This window comes from Archocentrus centrarchus, chromosome 17 (assembly GCF_007364275.1).
Source record: "Archocentrus centrarchus isolate MPI-CPG fArcCen1 chromosome 17, fArcCen1, whole genome shotgun sequence".
Classification (NCBI taxonomy): domain Eukaryota; kingdom Metazoa; phylum Chordata; class Actinopteri; order Cichliformes; family Cichlidae; genus Archocentrus; species Archocentrus centrarchus.
The window spans coordinates 15,779,624-15,798,885 of record NC_044362.1 but is presented as its reverse complement, the minus strand read 5'-3'; the positions used below and the strand labels follow the sequence as shown (position 1 = coordinate 15,798,885).

Genomic DNA, 19,262 nt, shown 5'->3' with positions numbered 1-19,262 from the left:
CACTGCACAGGTCATGAAATTGAATCTGATTGCTATGGCCCTGAGAAACCTTATCTGCCAGACAGCTTAGTGTCGTGTAAATAACACTTATAGAGCCCCCCATTAGCTCATGAATATCAATGAAACCTAATCCTATTGATGTTTATGCAGTGCATCCTCACACAAATAGATGAGCACTGCGTAATCACAAATTAGTGAATTAACAAGGACAAGGTTGCTAATTGCACTGGGATAGCTCATGTGACAGAGTGGTTGTGCTCTAACCTTTCTACTTCTGTTTTAATGTACCTTCATATCCCCCTGTGTTTTTGTGTCTATCTGGAAAACTGCTTCACCGTGTGAGTCTGAGTAAGACACAGAAGGGGAGTCAGAGTGATTGCTTTGTGACACACTGGGCTGTGAAGATGAGATTTCCACTACGGTGGTCCTCTTCTGACAAGCTGTATTTTGGATCTGACGTGGCTTTTTATAGGTCCTGAACAGACATTCTTCAGCCAGCCGTTGCTGTCCAAAGTGTCAGTGTAGATGTGTTTTTATGCCTGATTAAGCACCAACCAACCAAGGGCAAATGCAAGTGGTTGAAGTTTTTTTGGCCAAAAGAATCAAATGAAGCTAAATGGAGTGAAGTAATTTCCAGACCCGTTAAAATTCACTATGCACATGGATAGCAAGTCCATGGAAATTTTCTGCGTCAGAAACCTTGGCGTGGGTTGCTTGTGTGTTTATCTTCCTTGCTTTCCCGCACATTCTGCTGTAAAGTGATGATGTGGCCTTTTGAATATGAGAGTAGGCACACTGTTATGGTTAGGGAGTTGATTTTCTCAGTGTGCCTGCCACAGTCAGCTAGTCCTTAGCACAGCAAAGCGTGAGCTGTCTTTGTGCAAATTCCATCTCACCAGGAGCCACATACACTCACTGACAATGGCAGTTTCTCTAGCAGCATGGCAGTGTCACATTTTGCGTTGAGTAATATCTCAGGTTGTTGATAAAGGAATGATCTGTGTCTTTCACAACCTTGTCATAGGGCTCGTTAGAGGCAAGTTTAATTCATGTAGACAGGTTTAATTAGTGTTAAGACTGTTTTTGTTTTTTAACGGTGCAATACAGAATGCCATTTACAACTGTGATGATATTGGTTACTGACAATTTTGAAATGGGGATATTAAATTACATGGAATGTGACATTGTCTGCTGAGCCACCAGGACACCCTCTGGGACCATATAAAAAAAGGTTGATCCATAAGTTTCTCTGCTGCAGTTGTAGAACACGAGCTTAAAGCATGTCTGCTTCAAGCCACTCTTTGGAACCAGTAAAAATTATAGCTTAGCAGTTATGTAGTCATGTTTTCAGTGAAGTAGAATATTTTCACAGATTTTTTTTTTTACTTTGAAATAAAAAGAAATGTTTACATTGTGCTTTTGTTCCTTATACAATACTATGAAAAAGTTGTCATCCACTAATTTTTAAAGTGATGTCTAGCAGTAGTACTCCAGGCTTTCTGAAGGTCTTTCAGAAATTTTTTCTTTCAACACTGGCTCCTTTTTTCACTCATTTCTAGTACTTATGCCTTACTATTTCCAGGGGAATATATTTTGTTTGGTTGTTTTTTTTTTGGTCTGTTTGTTTGAACGTTAAACCACTAAACACCTAAACTGAATCATTTAAGCATAAAAAAGGCATCTAATTCAAGGGATGTACCAGTGTTCAATTTTAAATGGTATCTTTAATAACTTTTTTACTAGCAATTTGTAGCTAAAGCATAGAATTTGCTCCCATTTCTTTAGCTGAATCTTCAAAAATTGACAATAAAAACAGTTTCACAGTGATAAAATAGTATTTTTGAACCAACAAGGTGATTCCCAAAGAGATATTAGCTGAATCTGGCATATTTCGACATGGTGTGCAGTGTGTCCTTAAAAAATTGAGGCAACTGGAGTAGTGGAGGACCAAATAGAAAAATAGTCCAATAAAGACCTGACACAGGACCTGGCAGATGCATCTGACCCATCAGTTGGTCCATCTACTGTTTGCTGAAGTAAATAAATAGTCTGAGTGGAATGGTCACTCAAGAAGTCACTCTTGACTGACAAATCAGTGCCAACAGGTTTGATGGATTGATGAATTCAAATGTGAACTTTTTGGTTCAAATCATTATCAGTATGTACAGAGGAGGCCAGGAGAAAAGCAGTGAGTGTCAGCATCTGTAAAACACTGTGGAGGCTCATGGTTTGGGGCTGCATTACAGCCAGTGCTGTTTTCAAAATTGATGGAATTATGAATGCAGAAAAGTACCATTAGATTTTGATCCACCATGCAATACCATCAGTAGAGCATCTGATTGGCAGTGGCTTCATTTTCGGGATGACAATGATCCCGAACACACTGTCAGTGCAGTAAAAGCATAGCTGGATAGTGTTCCATTGTCTGTTTTTATATCAGTCATGGACTGGACTCCTCAGAGCCCTGAACTCAACATTAGTGAAGCAGTGTGAGATCATCTTGACAGAGAATGGAACAACAGGCAGCCAAACTTCAAATAAGAGCTTTGAATGTCCTTCAAGAAGCCAGGAGAACTGTTCCTGAAGACTACTTAAAGAAATTACAAGAAAGCTGCCTCAGAGAGTTCAGGGTGTGCTGAAAGGTGGTCATAGCAAACATTGACTTTCAAGGTTGTTAGAATTATACAAACTCTTGCCTTATATACTGTATTCCCATTTGTGTTTGCACATTTCAGGAAACTGCTACACCTATTTCTCATTTTTCTAACAAAATGTAAAAAAAATGAGGGGTGGATCAAGACTGGCTCAGTGCTGTGCATGATAAGTGGCATCACAAAATTAAGAAATTTACTTGATATCCATAATTTCGGAAAATATCCTGCTATATAAAATGTTAACGGCAATGAAAATCCCAAAACTACTGAATAAGTCCAAAATCTTCCATATATAGTCCGACTCCAGTTTAAGCTGTAGTTGCACCACGAAGTTCTTGGAAATGACATTTTTGACAATTTCTCTTGAAACCTCAAGAAAATGCTGAAGGCTGTTCTCTCAACAGGCTGCACTCGCTTCTTCAACCTACCTTCTTATTCCAGAGTAAGCGGTCTCAGGACCCTGTAAATTGGGAAGCAAGATTAAATGAGTTGAAGATTTGTAGAGAAAAAGTAGAATCACATGCTCTCGGTCTCTCCATTTTTCTCAGACCCCTTTTCCTCTGGTTGCCTGAAAATTTGGGGAGGGTGGAAATAACGCAGCGTAGCGGAGGTCAGGCCCTCCATTAAGACTGGAGCGGAGCAGCCACCGGCTCTGGTTACTGATTGCTCTGCTGGTGTCAGAGAGAGGGTGTGTGAATCTGTGTGTGTGAGTGTCAGTGTTTGTGTGTGTCAGCAGCAGTTCAGGTGTATCCATTCTGGGTGACAGCAGTACTGTCATGCTATAGTGTGACAAATTTGAGAGCAAATGCAAGTTTTATGGCGTGTCACTGGGATCTGCAACACACTGGCCATTAGCCCTCACTGCTTTTTTTTTTTTTTTTTGCAGGCTTAAAACTCACCCTACATATAATTAGGAAATCCTCATAGCAGAAATGATAAAGTGTGTATCATCCCTTTGTCTCAACTACAGCACTTTAATGGACACACACACACAAAATGTTTTGGTTGGGTTTTTTTTTTTTGCCTTTTTTTTCCTCTCTCATCGGAACCTGTGCAGCACTCCCTCAGTCACTCAGCAGCAGCTCGCTCTCTCTCTTCTTTTCTCCCTCTTTGTTTGTCTCCCAACTCACTTACTGAGGCCTTCTTGTAGGTCTCCAGGTGAGTGGAATGCATACAAAGAGTCTTCTGGAAAAAAAAAAAGGTAGCAACAATGAACAAGAAAAAAAACCCGACAAAGATTTGAAACAAATAGGTTTCTCTTGAATTTTACATTAGATAAGTTGAATGTTCTTGTCTTTTACCATCCTCATTAGTGTTATACATGCAGCTTTGCAGAATTGCAGTGAAATATATGCGAGCTTCTTTCTGTGTGGTGATATAATTTGCTTTTATATTGTTTTAGCTTCTTTACTTTACAAAATGATTAAGAGACAGTAGGGGTCTTTAATATCATATTTTTATCACTATTGTTTTCCTATTCAAAAATAATTACCACTTTCTTTTTAGATTAGAATTCATGAGGCGATGGTAATTATTTGCATTTGGAAATAAAATCCCGACTAGTCTCTGAGATTTAAATTGTTGCCCCCGACTAAAAATTTTTTTTCTAACCCTAGGCAATACATTTTAATCAGGAACATTAATAGACTTCCTTTTTTTTTTAAACATTATGAAAATGTTCTCTTATGTATTCCCTGTCTTTCTCTTTATGCGCACGTGTGCGTGTTTGAGTTTGTGTGTCTGTTTGAGTAATCGCATGCACCCGTGTGTGTGAACTTATTAAGAGGACACATGCTACCACCAAGTTTGCCATGCTGTCCGCCTTTGGTGGGTTGGCATTTTTTGGAAAAACAAACAGACACTGTTCTACATGCACATATGCAGACAAAGTTAAGTGAAGTCAAATCAGGCTTCTTTAATGGTCCAGTATTACTTAGCCTACTATAATGTCTCAGCCGCCTTTACAGGCCCACAACAGGAGAGGTTGGGATTCTGAAAGTCACACAAAATATATATAAATTTCCAGAAGTAAAAGGGGGAAAAGTGGCAGAGAAAAAAATGGCACTGCGAGAGCAACTGGGTGGGAATTGGCAATTTTTAAAAAATTAACTGATAGTTTTAAAGTCTGCTAATAGCAATATGATTATAATTGATCTAGTAGTAACACAGTATATCTATTCATTTTTAATAAATCCTATATAATGACTTCAATCAAACATGTCTAAACATATAAAGTGTCATTTCCTCGTGTGGTTTTAAGTAGTCAGGTAGGTGATTAGGTTGATAGTTAGTTTGTTAGGAAATAAATATAAAAGTGTGCTCTTGTATTAACAACAGTCAGAACTTGAAACATCAATAAATATGAATACATTTAATCAATGAATAATATTCATGAGAAAGACTTGTCTTGCTAAATTTGTTCCAGTGACTGTACTGCTTGTGGTAAAACACAAATTCTCCATATTGCTTCCTTTCTGTCACCCCTGGCAACACTTTTGATTGGCTGATCTACCATCTGCCTTCCCACCTGCAACATTGTCTTTATTTAGCAAGTAAGGGTGTGGTTCTCCTAATCCCCATTTGACTGGCAGCAGGAGAGGACCTCTCATGGCTGGAAGTCCCTCCTGGCATGGGCTTTCATTGGTTATCTCCTAACCTGCTGGAGTGCCAAATGCCAGCTCATTTTAAGTAGCAGATGTGGGTGTGTATGTGTGTGTCACATAATCCCCGTTTGACAGGCAGCATGAAAGGGCCATTCCTAGCTGGTGCTCCCCCAAGGGATGCTTGCCCATTGGCGATTTGCCATCTGTCTGCTCACCTGTCCTCCATTCAAGCTCAACAGATGGGGGTGTGATTCAGAGAAATTCAGGATGACTGATAAGCAGGAATAAGCAAATCTTGACCCCCAAGTGGTCCGTATGCATTCAACCATATCTTAGACCAGATGAATAGGTGACAAGGGTTTCAGTCTCTCAAGGGGGTTCTTGTGTTTCGCACCTCTTTCAAATGCACAAGCTGCTCCTCTGAAGTCAAGTTCCACAAGCATTTGTATGCAGCACATTGGAGGATTGACAGCGTGTGCGATCTCATGTACAAAAGGTCTGCAAAATGATTAAACTCTGTAAACCAGTTACATCCAGTATTCCATTTATAAATATCTCTTTCCTCTCAGAGATAGAATGAAAGCCTGTTGGTGTGATGCTCTCCCATCCCTAGCCCAAACATTTGTCTTCATCAGGCTCAGAGTGTCCAATAAGAGTTAATGTGATTGCTCACATTATTATGTGGAGAGGGGGGGGCAGATTTCATAGCTGTGTTTACCTCGTCTGCTCAATGACAGAGCAACTGGAATGATTCAATTACACCAATAAGATTGGATAATGATTTTGATGTGGGTTGCTTCTGCCTCGAGTTTCTTATCACTTCCTGCCATCTCTCACCCCCACCCCCACCCCACCCCACAAAGACGCAGACACACACACACACACACACACACCATTCTTCCTTGCCTATCTTTATATTTTCTATTGCACACTGCTGTCAAATCAGATTTTTTTTCAGCTTTCTCTGCGTGCTCGTACATGTAATAGAAGTTATTTAGCATTAAACATGAGTTCATTCATTAAGCTAAAAAAAAAAAAAAGTTGTGTCTGTTTACACTGTACTACTAACTCCAGGGAAATTCGCCCCCCCATTGCACTGAACTGTCCTTTTCCTTCTCTACCTCCATCAGCAGCTAGCTATCAGCAGCTTGCAGTGGTGGGGGTTGTGGAGGTGCAGTCTTATTTTCTGGCTGTCATATTCACTCTGGGTTATGGGAAGGTGACAGGCCCGAGTCATTACTGATCCCCAGTAGCAGATACCTAAAGCGAGTCCCAAACTACACTGCAGCAAACTGCATGACTGGCCCTGCTGAGCATGGAAAAAAAAAAAAAAAGAAACAAGTTTAGGCATCATAATTTTATACCACAAATGTATTTGAAACAGTGATCCATGCTTTTATTTTATCTCGACTGGATTACTGTAATTCACTTTATTTTGGAGTCAGTCAGTCGCTACTCTCACGTCTGCAGCTGGTTCAAAATGCTGCTGCACGACTTTTGATGGGAACTCAAAAGAGAGAGCACATGACCTCTGTCCTGGCCTCACTTCACTGGTTGCCTGTACATTTTAGGATTCATTTTAAGATTCTTATGTTTGTTTTTAAATCTTTGCACAATCTTGCCCCGCCTTACCTCTCTGAGCTTCTTCACCCCTACATACCTTGCCGGTCTCTCAGGTCAGCAGACCAGCTGCTCTTGGAGGTACCAAGATCAAGAAGGAAGCTCAGAGGGGACAGGGCTTTCTCTGTTGTTGGTCCTAAGTTATGGAATGACTTGCCTTTGCAGGTTAGAGCGGCCCCTTCACTGTCCACTTTTAAAGTTCGTCTTAAAACCCATCTTTTTTCCTTGGCTTTTAACTCCAGCGGGATCTAGTTTTAAACTGTTTTTTTTTTTTTTTTTTTTTTTTTTTTTTTTAACCTGAAAGAGTTATTAAATTGTTATTTATTTGTGTTTTAATGTACAGCACTTTGTGTCAGCTGTGGTTGTTTTAAAGTGCTTTATAAATAAAGATGGTATGGTATGGTATGGTATGGTATTTAATAAATGGCTCTGTGTATCCATCCAAGTTTTTTCTTTGGACATTGACTGTTTATTCACTCGTTTTCAGTCCCGTCCTTCTACCTGACCATTTTCAGAGGAATTACTTTTTGTTTGTTAAGCCCCTCAACACTGACCTGTGAATCATTCAAGCATTTAAAAAGGCACTTAACCTAAAGGATGAACTAGTGTTGTTTCTACACCTAACAGACAATTTAGCAAAGAAATATTTTAAATTGTACCTTTAGGCACTTTGTTACTATCAGCCTGTCAAAAAAACACATAATATGTCCCCATTTCTCTAGTAGAATCTGTGCCATGGATAACACAATTTAACAGTATTTTTTGTACCAACAAGGTGCTATTAGTTATTAGCTAAAAACTTTACATAACTCAGCATGGTGTGCAGTGTGACCTTAAAGAAATTTGAGTATATAACAAAGATTACAAGGACAAAAGAAGAAGTGGCAGACCTAAAAAAAAAAAAAAAGAAATGTTCTACATCTGATGAACAGTATCTGAAAGTCACATCCTTAAGAAATAGGAGAAATGCAGCAAAGACCTGACCCGGGACCTGAGAGATGCATCTGCCCCTTCGGTTGATCCATGAAATGGTCTCAGTGGAACGGTTGAGGTATGCCAAATTACACAAGAACTGGAGTGAAAAATCAGTGCCAACAGGTATTACAGAGTAGTGAACCCACATGTTTTGTTCAGTTTGTTGTCAGTATGCACTGAGGAGGTCAGGAGAGATTTATAACAGTGAATGCCTACAGCCATCTGCAAGATGCTGTGGAGACTCTGTCATGGTTTGGGGCTGCATTTAAGCCAGTGGTGTTGGGAATCTTGTCAAAATGGAATTATGAATGCAGAAAAATACCATTAGAGTTTGATCTAAATGCAGCAGCATCTGGAAAGCATCCGATTGACATCCGATTCATTTTTCACCACGACAGACACACTGTCAATGCAGTGAAAGCATACCTGGATAGAAAAACACAATGGGAGTAGCCTCCCCAGAGCCAGGCTGTGTTGAAGAATAAATGTGGCCTTACCAAATATTGACCTTCAAGCTTGTTAGAATTGTGCAAAATCTTTTTTTTTTTTTTTTTTTTTGCCTTATGTACATTATTTCATGCATGTTTGCGTGTGTTTAAATAAATCTGCGTCTATTTTCCATTTTCCTAGCAAAACATAAAGAAGCAAAGGGTGGCTTGAGACAGTACTATAAAAGGTCTAAACAGATGTTCTTATTTTAAAAAAGTAATGCATAAAATAGAGGACAAACACCTTATATACAAGGGTGTATGAGTGCTGCAAGAAGAGGCAGAGTACATCCTGGACAGGTCATCAGTCTGTCCCAGGGCTAACACAGAGAGACAGACAAACATTCACACCTATGGGCAATATAAAGTCACCAGTTAACATAACCCCAATAGCTGCATGTCTTTGGACTGTGGGAGGAAGCCAGAGTACCTGGAGAGAACCCACACAGACGCAGGGAGAACATGCAAACTCCACACAGAATGGCCCCGGTCAGATGGTGGATTGAAACTCGGGACCTTCTTGCTGTGAGCCAGCAGTACTAACCACCTTTCCACCGTGCATTCCTTTTCATCAACAAATAAAATACTTTCTGTTGGAGGAATTGGATGACAAAAAAAAAGAAAAAAAGCACGCTACTTCAAACAACAGAACCTGAGGATCAAACTAATTGCAGTAATTAAATTACCTCATAAAGCACATCTAAAGAGACGAACGCACGGTGCTGCTTTTTTTTAATGTTCTGACGTAGCTATTTCTCTTTGTAAACTGCATGAAATGATTGACTTTAATTACTGTATTGTGTATGTGTGTTACTGTCTAAATGTGTTTGTGTTTTACTCAGTGTATTTTGGACAGTGTATGCTTTCTGCTGTGAAGTTCAAACTGGTTGATGCCTTTCAGAAAACTGGAGTACAAACATATTACCACTCTCTGTTTAAAACGGCATTTACACCAAAGGCTCACGGAGCACTTTTACCTGTTCAGTCCTGTCTTTGTTGTTTTTATCTACTCTTCTCTACTATCAGCTTCCATTCTTTCTCTGTCACTGATGTTTATCGGAAGCGTTGTGGGTTTCCTGTAATATGAAGCTTAAAATTTCCTCTAAATTCAGTACGCTTTCTCCAGAATATTTGATTCCATTATCGCGGCTTGTTTGTTGTTTTACTGACATGTGCTTTGAACAAATGTTTGTTGCTGGTAGCTTAAGTCAAACTTATGCTAGCAGCACTTTTTTTTTTTTCCCTTTCCACGAGTATTCTGAATTGTGTTATTTAATATTTTTCTGTTGACATCTTCTAATTAAGTTTTCTCTAACCTGTTTCCTGTGATCATTGCTCCTTTCAGGACCATGCAGAGATTAACTCCACTATTCTTCGGAGCCAAACTAACACAGCGTGTGTGGAGGGCCTCAGGCCGGGTACAGTCTATGTGGTACAGGTGCGGGCACGGACTGTGGCTGGCTTTGGCAAATACAGCAGCAAGATGTGCTTCCAAACCCTCACAGATGGTAAGGATTGCAGAGCCAGGAAAAAAAAACAGCTCTCTTTCCCTCTCGCTTCTATCCTTCTCTGTCTCATTTCTTTCTTTTCATGCACAATAGCTCTTTTTTTCGCATTCTTGTGTCTTTGTGTTTGTTGTTGCATTATTATTAGTAAGTGAGATAGAGGAGAGCCATAATGTTTGATTGGGCTTCTATTTTTACAGCTAAATTAATTTCCTTCACAGTCAGGTTTGAGTGTGTGTGGGTGCTTCAAATACGTAGAACGCTGAGTGTCTTTTGTTTGTGCAACTAACTGCTTGATCCAAAATGCTTAGCTAATTGGTTTTTCACCCAGCCCTTCTGTTGCTGGAGAGTTGTCCCAGAATGCATAGCTGTGATTAGTAGTTGATGAGCTAAATTTTCTGCCATGCATGGCAGGGGGTTGTTGGAGAGAGGAGGCTCTGAAGAAGGGCGGTAACACCTGGTAAACTGGCAAGGCTGTCGAGCTGTGTTCATTTGTGTATGTGCAAGAAGGTGTGCTTGCAAAGAGGCGACGCGTATCACCTCTTCATAGCACTGCCAGGCAGAACAAATGTTGCAAAGAACAGCAGCTGAGATGTGTTCTGCAGGATGTTCATATGCTTAAAACAACAAAAGTAATAAACAAAACAAAAAAGTCGTGTAAAAATAGAGCCTTTTAAGTTTTAATGTTCTGTATAAGATTTCCAGTTTCTTCGTGTTTTACTTGATGGCTAACCTACAGAGGTTATTTGTACATAGTTCATAATATATTAAAGACAGAAGTGACATTTCCACACTGTATCACTGCTAAAAAAACAAAGATTACAAGGAATGAGGTGGCAATGATCTTGAAGGAGGGGTCGATGGGAAGGATGATAATGATCATTAAGACTATTGATAATTGTGGCTATTTACCTGTGCAGAGCAAGTGTGGCACAGTCACTGCCCCATTTCCTCTCCCCAATAGTTACACATTAACGTTCCTTCAAACACATATGCGTATGAAACCATACTAGTGAAAAAAGAGTACAAACACGCACATACTTGATGCTCACACACAACAACACAGCTTACGGTTCATCTGTTGGCTGGCTGCCACAGCACGGCTTTCGTCAAGCCGAGCAGCAAACACCAGAGGACTGCCGGCAACAACGCCCACATCTCCTCTGCCTGCGCCTCTATCAGTCTTTTCTCCCCCTGTTAAGCTGCTTCATTGCCCCATGAAGACAATGGAGACACTCCTCGTCATTTTCCCGAAACATATAATCTCCTTTGTCTTCCGATGAGCACGTTTTAATTCACCTCAACAAGGTGTCCTTTTTGCCACCACTGGAAATTCAAACACACAATCAAACAAACACTGGAATACAATGTAAAACTGATTGGGAAGTGAAATGAAAAAAAAGGTGATTGGGGTATCGGTTATTTGATTGACACCACAGTTCTCCAGTTCTCTAATTGGCTGAGGCCTCAAGAGCTAACTGATTGTAATGGGATCCTCTTTACTGCTGGAAGAGGTGACTCTGATTTTTTGGCCGTCAAGAAAGGTCAACATTCTCATATGGGTGAAGCGGGGATTTATCTGGACCTCTCACATCTAATATGCACTGAAAGAGAACAGGAAGACTGCCCTGAAAGCTTGAGTAGCTGGAACAGCATTCACACTCTTTGCTTGAAATGTACTTGATAAATGTGCAAGTTGAAAGAGTGAGCAATTCCTGCCACATCGAGTTTCCACATATTCCGCGGCTTTCGCACTGCTTCGAAGATGCATTAGTTCTCCCTTTATCACTTTAATCCAATGGGCCCATTCTACACGGGGGATTGGATTTAGAAGCTGCTGATTTGCCTGCAGCATGCTAAATCATGCATTGCTTTAACTACAGTGTCTGCTGGTGCCAAAGTCATGGAAAGACATGCTCACAAACAGATAACTAAAGATTCTGCTGTGTGGTATTTTTAAGCAGGCATTTATTCTGTCCCCTGAACTACCACAGTCAACCCTGGCTAACGAAAGACATGTTTGGGCTATATGTGTGTGATTGGCAGTGGATGACTTCCTTTCAACACCATAGAAACAACATTTCTAGGTGCATTTTCTTGTCCGCTCCTTTCAGACAGCTATAGCAACAGAGAAGGCGAGCTGCCCTCCTCGCTCCTTCTCACAACCAGCTTTCTGATTTTCTCTCGCTCTCTGTCTCTCTTCTGATTTATCAGACACCACCTGTCTGTCAGTCTTGCAAATACTCACAGGATTTCAGTCAGCACAACTCAGCAGAGAGATCTCTGTTTCCTTTATCCATCGCTAAACTCAGGCTAGCCATTCTGCTCTCCCATTTCTTCTCCTGCCAAAACACATGTATACATACACATCACAACACAAACACAGACGTGCTGCCCGTGCCTTACCTAAGCCTTTCTCAGTGCTTGTCTATCATCTCTCTGTGTTATCCAGATGACTTCAAGTCTGAGCTGAGGGAACAGCTTCCTCTGATTGCGGGGTCAGCAGCAGCAGGAGTGGTCTTTATTGTTTCCCTTATTGCTATCTCCATTGTTTGCAGCAGGTAACCAGATTTTCCTTTATCTTGTCTCTTGTAATACATGAAGAAGCTGTTGAAAAATATGTAACTTCATTCATACTGTACATTTGTCCCCAACAAAAATAATGATGATCTGGCTTCTTGTCAGGCTGCCTTTTTTTTTTTTCAAGAAGGAAGTTGGAACTTTATAAAATATACAGGGTGGAAACCATACAATAGCCTAGTTCTCATTGTTGCTAATAATTACTAAAATATACAATAGATGACCACATTGCAGGTAAAATTCCACCAGACTGTAACTTTTTTTTTTAACAATCGTTCAGGATATGTGCTATGTGTCATTTGCTCAATTAATTGGGCCAAAATAAAATTCAATAGTAATACACTATATTGCCAAAAGTATTAATTCATCCATCCAAATCATTGAATTCAGGTGTTCCAATCACTTCCTTGGCCACAGGTGTATAAAACCAAGCACCTAGCCATGCAGACTGCTTCTACAAACATTTGTGAAAGAATGTGTTGCTCTCAGGAGCTCAGTGAATTCCAGCGTGATACTGTATAATCACAGAGCAGGGTCAGCGGATGCTGAGGCACATTGTGCACAGAGGTCACCAACTTTCTGCAGAGTCAATCGCTACAGACCTCCAAACTTCATGTGGCCTTCAGATTAGCTCAAGAACAGTGTGTAGAGAGCTTCGTGGAATGGGTTTCCATGGCTGAGCAGCTGTACCCAAACCTTACATCACCAAGCGTAATGCAATGTGTCGGATGCAGTGGTGTAAAACACGCCACCACTCAATTCTAGAGCAGTTTAGACGTGTTCTCTGAAGTGACAAATTATGTTTCTCTGACTGGCAATCAGATGGACGAGTCTGGGTTTGATGGTTGCCAGGAGAACGGTACTTGTCTGACAGCATTGTGCCAGGTGTAAAGTTTGGTGGAGGGGGGATTATGGTGTGGGGTTGTTTTTCAGGAGTTGGGCTCAACCCCTTAGTTCCAGTGAAAGGAACTCTTAAAGCTTCAGCATACCAAGAAATTTTGGACAATTTTATGCTCCCAACTTATGCTCACTGCACAAAGTAAGGTCCATAAAGACATGGATGAGGGAGTTTGGTGTGCAAGAACTTGATTGGCCTGCACAGAGTCCTAAACTCAACTCAATAGAACACCTTTGAGATGAATTAGAGTGGAGACTGAGCCAGACATCAGTGTCTGACCTCACAAATGCACTTCTGGAAGAATGGTCCAAAATTCCCATAAACACACTCCTAAACCTTGTGGAAAGCCTTCCCAGAAAAGTTCAAGCTGTTATAGCTGCAAAGGGTGGGCCAACATCATATTAAACCCTATGGATTAAGAATGGGATGTCACTCAAATTCATATACGTGTGAATGCAGACGAACAAATAAATTTGGCAGCATAGTATATAGCTGGAAGATCCCTAAAATTACCAATATTTCTTTACATTTTTTTACAAATTTTTTTTACAAAATGTTTCTGAGGTATAACTGTAGTACTGTCATATTACGGTTATGCTTTGGAACTTATAGTGTAATGTGTGCGCTTACTACATGTAGGCATAGACCATTTATTAGCGCAACATGACTATCAATAGATCTGATGACAGGCATACTGAATAGTAAAGGCACACACAAATTTGATGGAATGGGAAAGCAAAATTGTCATTTGAAATGGAATACTCAATTCCTTAGAGAACTTAACATCTCCTACTTTGCCCTGTTAAGCCAATTTCGTTTTGCAGCAGTTTGTCACATTGTCACATTGACGTCTTGCTCCACTTTAGATATATGAAAGTCAAATTTTCTGCAGTGCTGTGTGCAAGTTTGAGCAAGTAAAGTGTTCATCAAATGGGCCCGGCTCTTTTGATGCTGAGGCAGAGGAGACAGATGAAAAGGAGTGAGATCCTATCAAGGTCTAATTAAAAATCAGCTCATTTTCATAAACTTCATTTGCCATTTCTAACCCTTTGCTGTTGATTCAATTTCAGCCACGTCATTTTCAGCCCATACACAAAAACACCAACAGTAATAAGATCATGTTTATTTCTTTCATTTTTTCACCCCTCCTCCTCTCTATCTGTCTCTTTCTGTCTTTCCTTTTCTCAATACTCATTGCACCCTTATAGGAAAAGAGCATACTCCAAGGAGGCAGTGTACAGTGACAAGCTGCAACATTACAGCACAGGAAGAGGTGAGTCCACCCTATTACTTACAGCTCCTCTGGTTAGGTTTTGATTCTATATTGTTTCTATATTGTATGTTTTGTTTATCTATCTGTCTATCTGTCTGTCTGTCTGTCTGTCTTTGTTCAGTCCTGTCCTGTTGGTATATCACTAATGACGTAAGCTGTGCATTTAAAAAAAATTATAATCCATTAGATATATGGTCTTAGGGAAAATAAGGAAAAATTATTTTGCAGTGACATTTTCCCTACTTTCAGTGACATTAACAGACATCTCTTAGGGCTGCGTGGTAGCCATGACTGAGCTATGTTTTAAGCACTCCCTGGGCACTGACTGATCAGGGGAAGTAGCTTGGAGGGACACACATATAACCTCTGACAAACACTTACACATGCACAAAAGAAATGTGTGTAAATTGGTGCGTCAAAGAAAGCCCCATGTACTCCCAACCTAGCAGTCTGAGAAGGGGTTTACTCGAGGGGATTGAATTTTGTTGAGCTTGACACAGCAAATGGCTTCAACACAGTTACTTTGTGTCAAAGCTACAGCAATGGTAGCTTGGGGCTTATTAAAACCGCTCTGGACAGAGGAGTCAGTTTTGTAACATACAGGGATGCAGTGTAATTAACATAAGTCATGAAAGTACAAGTTTAGAGCTGGTTGCAGCCTTAATTATCAGATAAACAATCTAAGGTGGATATGAAATAAAACACTAAAAAGGAAACCTTCACAATGCCAATACACAAAAAGTCTTTCCCCCACCAAATAATGCATTGTTTTGTTGTTGTTGTTTTTTTGGTTGTTTCTTTTCTGTCGAGATTTGACTAGCAGTTTTGTAATTGCAGCATTCAGCGTAGCAATAAAATAGACCAACTCCACCAATTGTTTTGGGTGATCCTCCAAAAAAAATGTGTTTGCCAGCTTTCACACAGCTGTCAGCTCTCCCAGATGTTGCCACACACGTCTCATAATATCACCTCATTTCCAGCCCACCTCAAGACAGATGCTGCTAATGCTGTAAATTCAGTGGTGCAGCTTGATGGTCACGTTTCTAAAAATCAGACCTTTAACATTGTACCAGCTCCTGGCTGTGATGTCATAACAAACAGATTGATATACACATGAACACACACCAAGTGCTGCTGCTGTGGCTTAAAGCAATCACCTCCATCAGATCCTTGGGTTATTGTAATGTATCGTGACTATATGCACTGTTTGAAATTTTATTCAGCAATGCTTCTACTGAGCGGATCATCCTACAACAGGTTTCACAGGTTTCCTCTCTGCTGAAGACCTCTAAGGCACCAGACATTTCTTAGAATAGTCTTGCTGGTTCCAAAATTATTCAATTTCATGATTATTAAGGCCACTGTGTTCCTTGGAGCACTCAGCTTTAGAAATGGGCTCATGTTTGCCTCAATGTACGCCTAGCCACAGTTTTATCATCTGTGACGTCACGGTCTGTCTTGACGTTAACTGTGATTGTAGGACTTCATGTACTACTCTTGCACAGATATTTAAAAACACGTCTTCTCTGTGTTACTGTGAGTTCCTGAGTATAGAATAATGGTTAGAATTTTATAGTTTTATCTCCTAATTAAATCTATAACATAATAAAGCATGTACTGTAAAAAAGGGAAGGAATAAGAGTACTTCATTACTCCACTGCATTCCACTTGCCTCCGAGCACTAAGCATTTTCAGTTTTTCTCAGTGAAACGTTTCCTCTTAGCCTTTTACTCACACCAGAATCCTGTCTAAAAAAAGTTAAAAGATATCTCTAAGTGCTACGTGTCTGTGTTGTGCCCTCATGTTTCCGTATAACTACCAACAAATTCTAAATCAGTGATGTTCAGCCCATACTTGTTGCCCTGTAGCTGCAGATGTTATTTGTGCTTCAGCATCTGGTGCTCACACTCGATGAAAATGAGAATGGAAACTAGTTATGGGTGGATACACAATATGCTTATGCTTAAGCTTCTTTTTTTTTTTTCCTTGCCATTGCATATTTTGTTTATTCATGTAAATTCTGAACACCCTTCATTCTAAATATGTTAATATATTAAATAAAACCTTTCATCACTTTTCAAACTTTTCAAAAAAAAAAAAAAAAAGAGTTGCGAAAGGCGCACAGCATGCCTGAAAAATCCCCACAAGCATTTCACTCTCTTTTTTTTTGTGGACTTTACAATATTCCAGTCCCTTATGTGATTTCCATACTAATAAGCCACCGTGTGTGCTTGACAAATAATTTTCTGACATCAAACAATGGATAATTAGTTCATATTTAGGAGGGAAATGCAGCTCATTATATTTAGAGCCACAGAATAGATTAGTGTGCATCTTAGACCTACATAATACACTCTAGGGATATATTGTCCTGCACATAAATCACATAAAGTATTTAAATGCTATATACTGAAATCGCAAATATTGGCGGGCAAAGGGAATTAGAAGAAATTATGTTTCCTTGGTGACAGGCTAATGTATGTAACATTCCCTTTTAACTTAAAAAGATGAGCATTTATGGAACTGCTATTTCATTCGCAGATATTTTTGTTTGTCTTTAGGCAATATATAAAGTGTTTGTAGTAAAACCAGTAATCTGATTGCAGCCACTGCCAGTAATAGATTAATGTAAGCATTACTGCGCTGCAGTTGATTTGTGGATACATTAGGACCATTACGTAATCGACCAGGGCAGACTAATAGCAGGCTAAATTTCGGACATTGGTGAAAATAACATGGTTAAGTGCATTGCAGTACACTGTAACTTATAATGCCTGCCAGCTAATAGAAATGAATAGAATCAACTTTATTGTCCACCGGAGTGGAAATTTGTCTAAGTACACTCAACCATTTGAACAATTATGTCATAAACTTTGTTCTAATTTATTATATTATTCTAAGCTTTATATCTCTTATGGTATGCACATGTCCGTGAGCCACTGTTGCAGCCTTGCATTCTTTCCTGACAGAGTTGTTGTTTTATACGTTGGTTTAAAATAGAAATGACTTCTGGATACATTTGCTTCATACACTCAGATGAAGAGCCTATGAAATATTAAAGGAGGAATCTATTTTTTATCCAGTGGCCATAAAAAGATGAGTCCAGTTAACCAGGGCTGTGCCACAGGGAGGACGATAAACTGTTTGCATTTTAAATTATACATGAAAATGGGCTGTGGACTGTGAATTAGATAGTAATGGCTGTACATTTATTTGGAGGTATGTGCACAAGAGCTTGGGATTTTGAATGTGTGTGTGTGTGTGTGTTCCCATAAGCTTGTAGTTGTATGCTCCCCACTGAGATTTTGAGTCCTGCCCAGTGGTGCCGCTAAGTGAGCAGCTTGGCGACATTTGTAAATCGAATGACTTTATGGAATGCAAAGCTGTAAACCCTCTGATGGATTAACTTGAATCCAGTCTGTATGGAATCTCTAATGAGCAATTACACTCACACAGGCAGGGTTCAAAGCAATTAGTGTGGTAACTAGAATCAGCTTCTCGTCAAGAGCAAGGTGAGGCACCTTGATCCCAGGACTAGACCCTATTCTCCTTTTGTCTCTTGAGACTCCTCCCTCCTTCTCTGTAGCTTATGCAAAGGACGAGGCACAAATTGACTTGATGGAGATGGGTTTATTCCAATCATGGCTGCAAAGATTTTGCCTAAACAGCTCTGAAAAAGAAGGCTGCCCTTGGGTATAGCTGCAAAAATGACGATTTGAAGTCGACTTGCTTGCTGTGGAAGCATATTGAATTTGTTTACAAGTGTTTTACCTAGCCTGTCAGCACAGACATCACAGACATCACCGGTCTGTGAACTGGTCTCACCCACTGTAGAATGGCATAAAGAGGTAGTTGATAGCACAGTGGTTTTATCTCTTTATGAGCTCCTATAGGGAAAGATTGCAGGAAAATTGGTTCTACCACTATCAAAGAGCAGATACTGCTAGGGTAAGGGATAAAGGGGTAAAAAAATGTCTACATTTTCTCTTTCTATATTCCCTCATCTGTTCCTTTATCCCTTAATCTCCCTCCCTCTCGTTGTCTCGTTCTCGCTTTCTCTAGCTCTTTTCCCCTCGCAAGCATTGAATCACCACCATTTTGTTGTCTGCCTCTACATGTTTTTGAGCCTTTAATTCTCCACCTACACTCTTTGATGTGTTCAGTACATATTCATTTTAATTTACACATCGCAGTGTTTTGGCCTCTCTCTAAAGGGGATAATAAAGCAAATGGAGGTATCATCATTTGCCACTATCAAAAGTTTATAGTGAGTGAAAGTAATACTAAAGCTAAAAATTGAGGGTATTTGAATTTGCCGACCATTAACTTAAGACATTATCTAAAAAAAATAGTTTCATCTTCTGGAAAGCTCATTGAGCACTCTGGTTGTTCTAGAACTCTCATTGCGAGCCGACATGTCTAACTGCCCCTCCCCACTGGGCTGCCCGACCCACTTCTCAGGCTCCCCGGGGATGAAGATCTACATCGACCCCTTCACCTACGAGGACCCAAACGAAGCTGTGCGAGAATTTGCCAAGGAGATAGATGTTTCCACCGTCAAAATAGAGGAGGTCATTGGTGCAGGTATGGCAAATGTTTGTTTGTGCACGGATGCTCCTGTATTTTTGGTGTGTGTGTGTGTGTGTGTGTGTGTGTGTGTGCGTGT

At 40.0% G+C, this 19,262-nt stretch overlaps 1 protein-coding gene across 3 annotated transcripts in view; it reads left to right on the top strand.

Annotated features, from left to right (window-relative positions):
* LOC115795397 (ephrin type-B receptor 1-B) overlaps window positions 1-19,262 on the top strand; it is a 170,057-nt gene that overhangs the window by 127,150 nt on the left and 23,645 nt on the right. For 2 of the 3 annotated variants that reach the window (XM_030751285.1, XM_030751286.1), the window contains exons 7-10: window positions 9,686-9,848; window positions 12,298-12,406; window positions 14,532-14,596; window positions 18,992-19,180. In XM_030751285.1, coding sequence (XP_030607145.1) covers window positions 9,686-9,848; window positions 12,298-12,406; window positions 14,532-14,596; window positions 18,992-19,180 — 526 coding nt within the window. The remainder of the gene's footprint in view (window positions 1-9,685; window positions 9,849-12,297; window positions 12,407-14,531; window positions 14,597-18,991; window positions 19,181-19,262) is intronic. The other variant, XM_030751287.1, reaches the window with a different exon arrangement.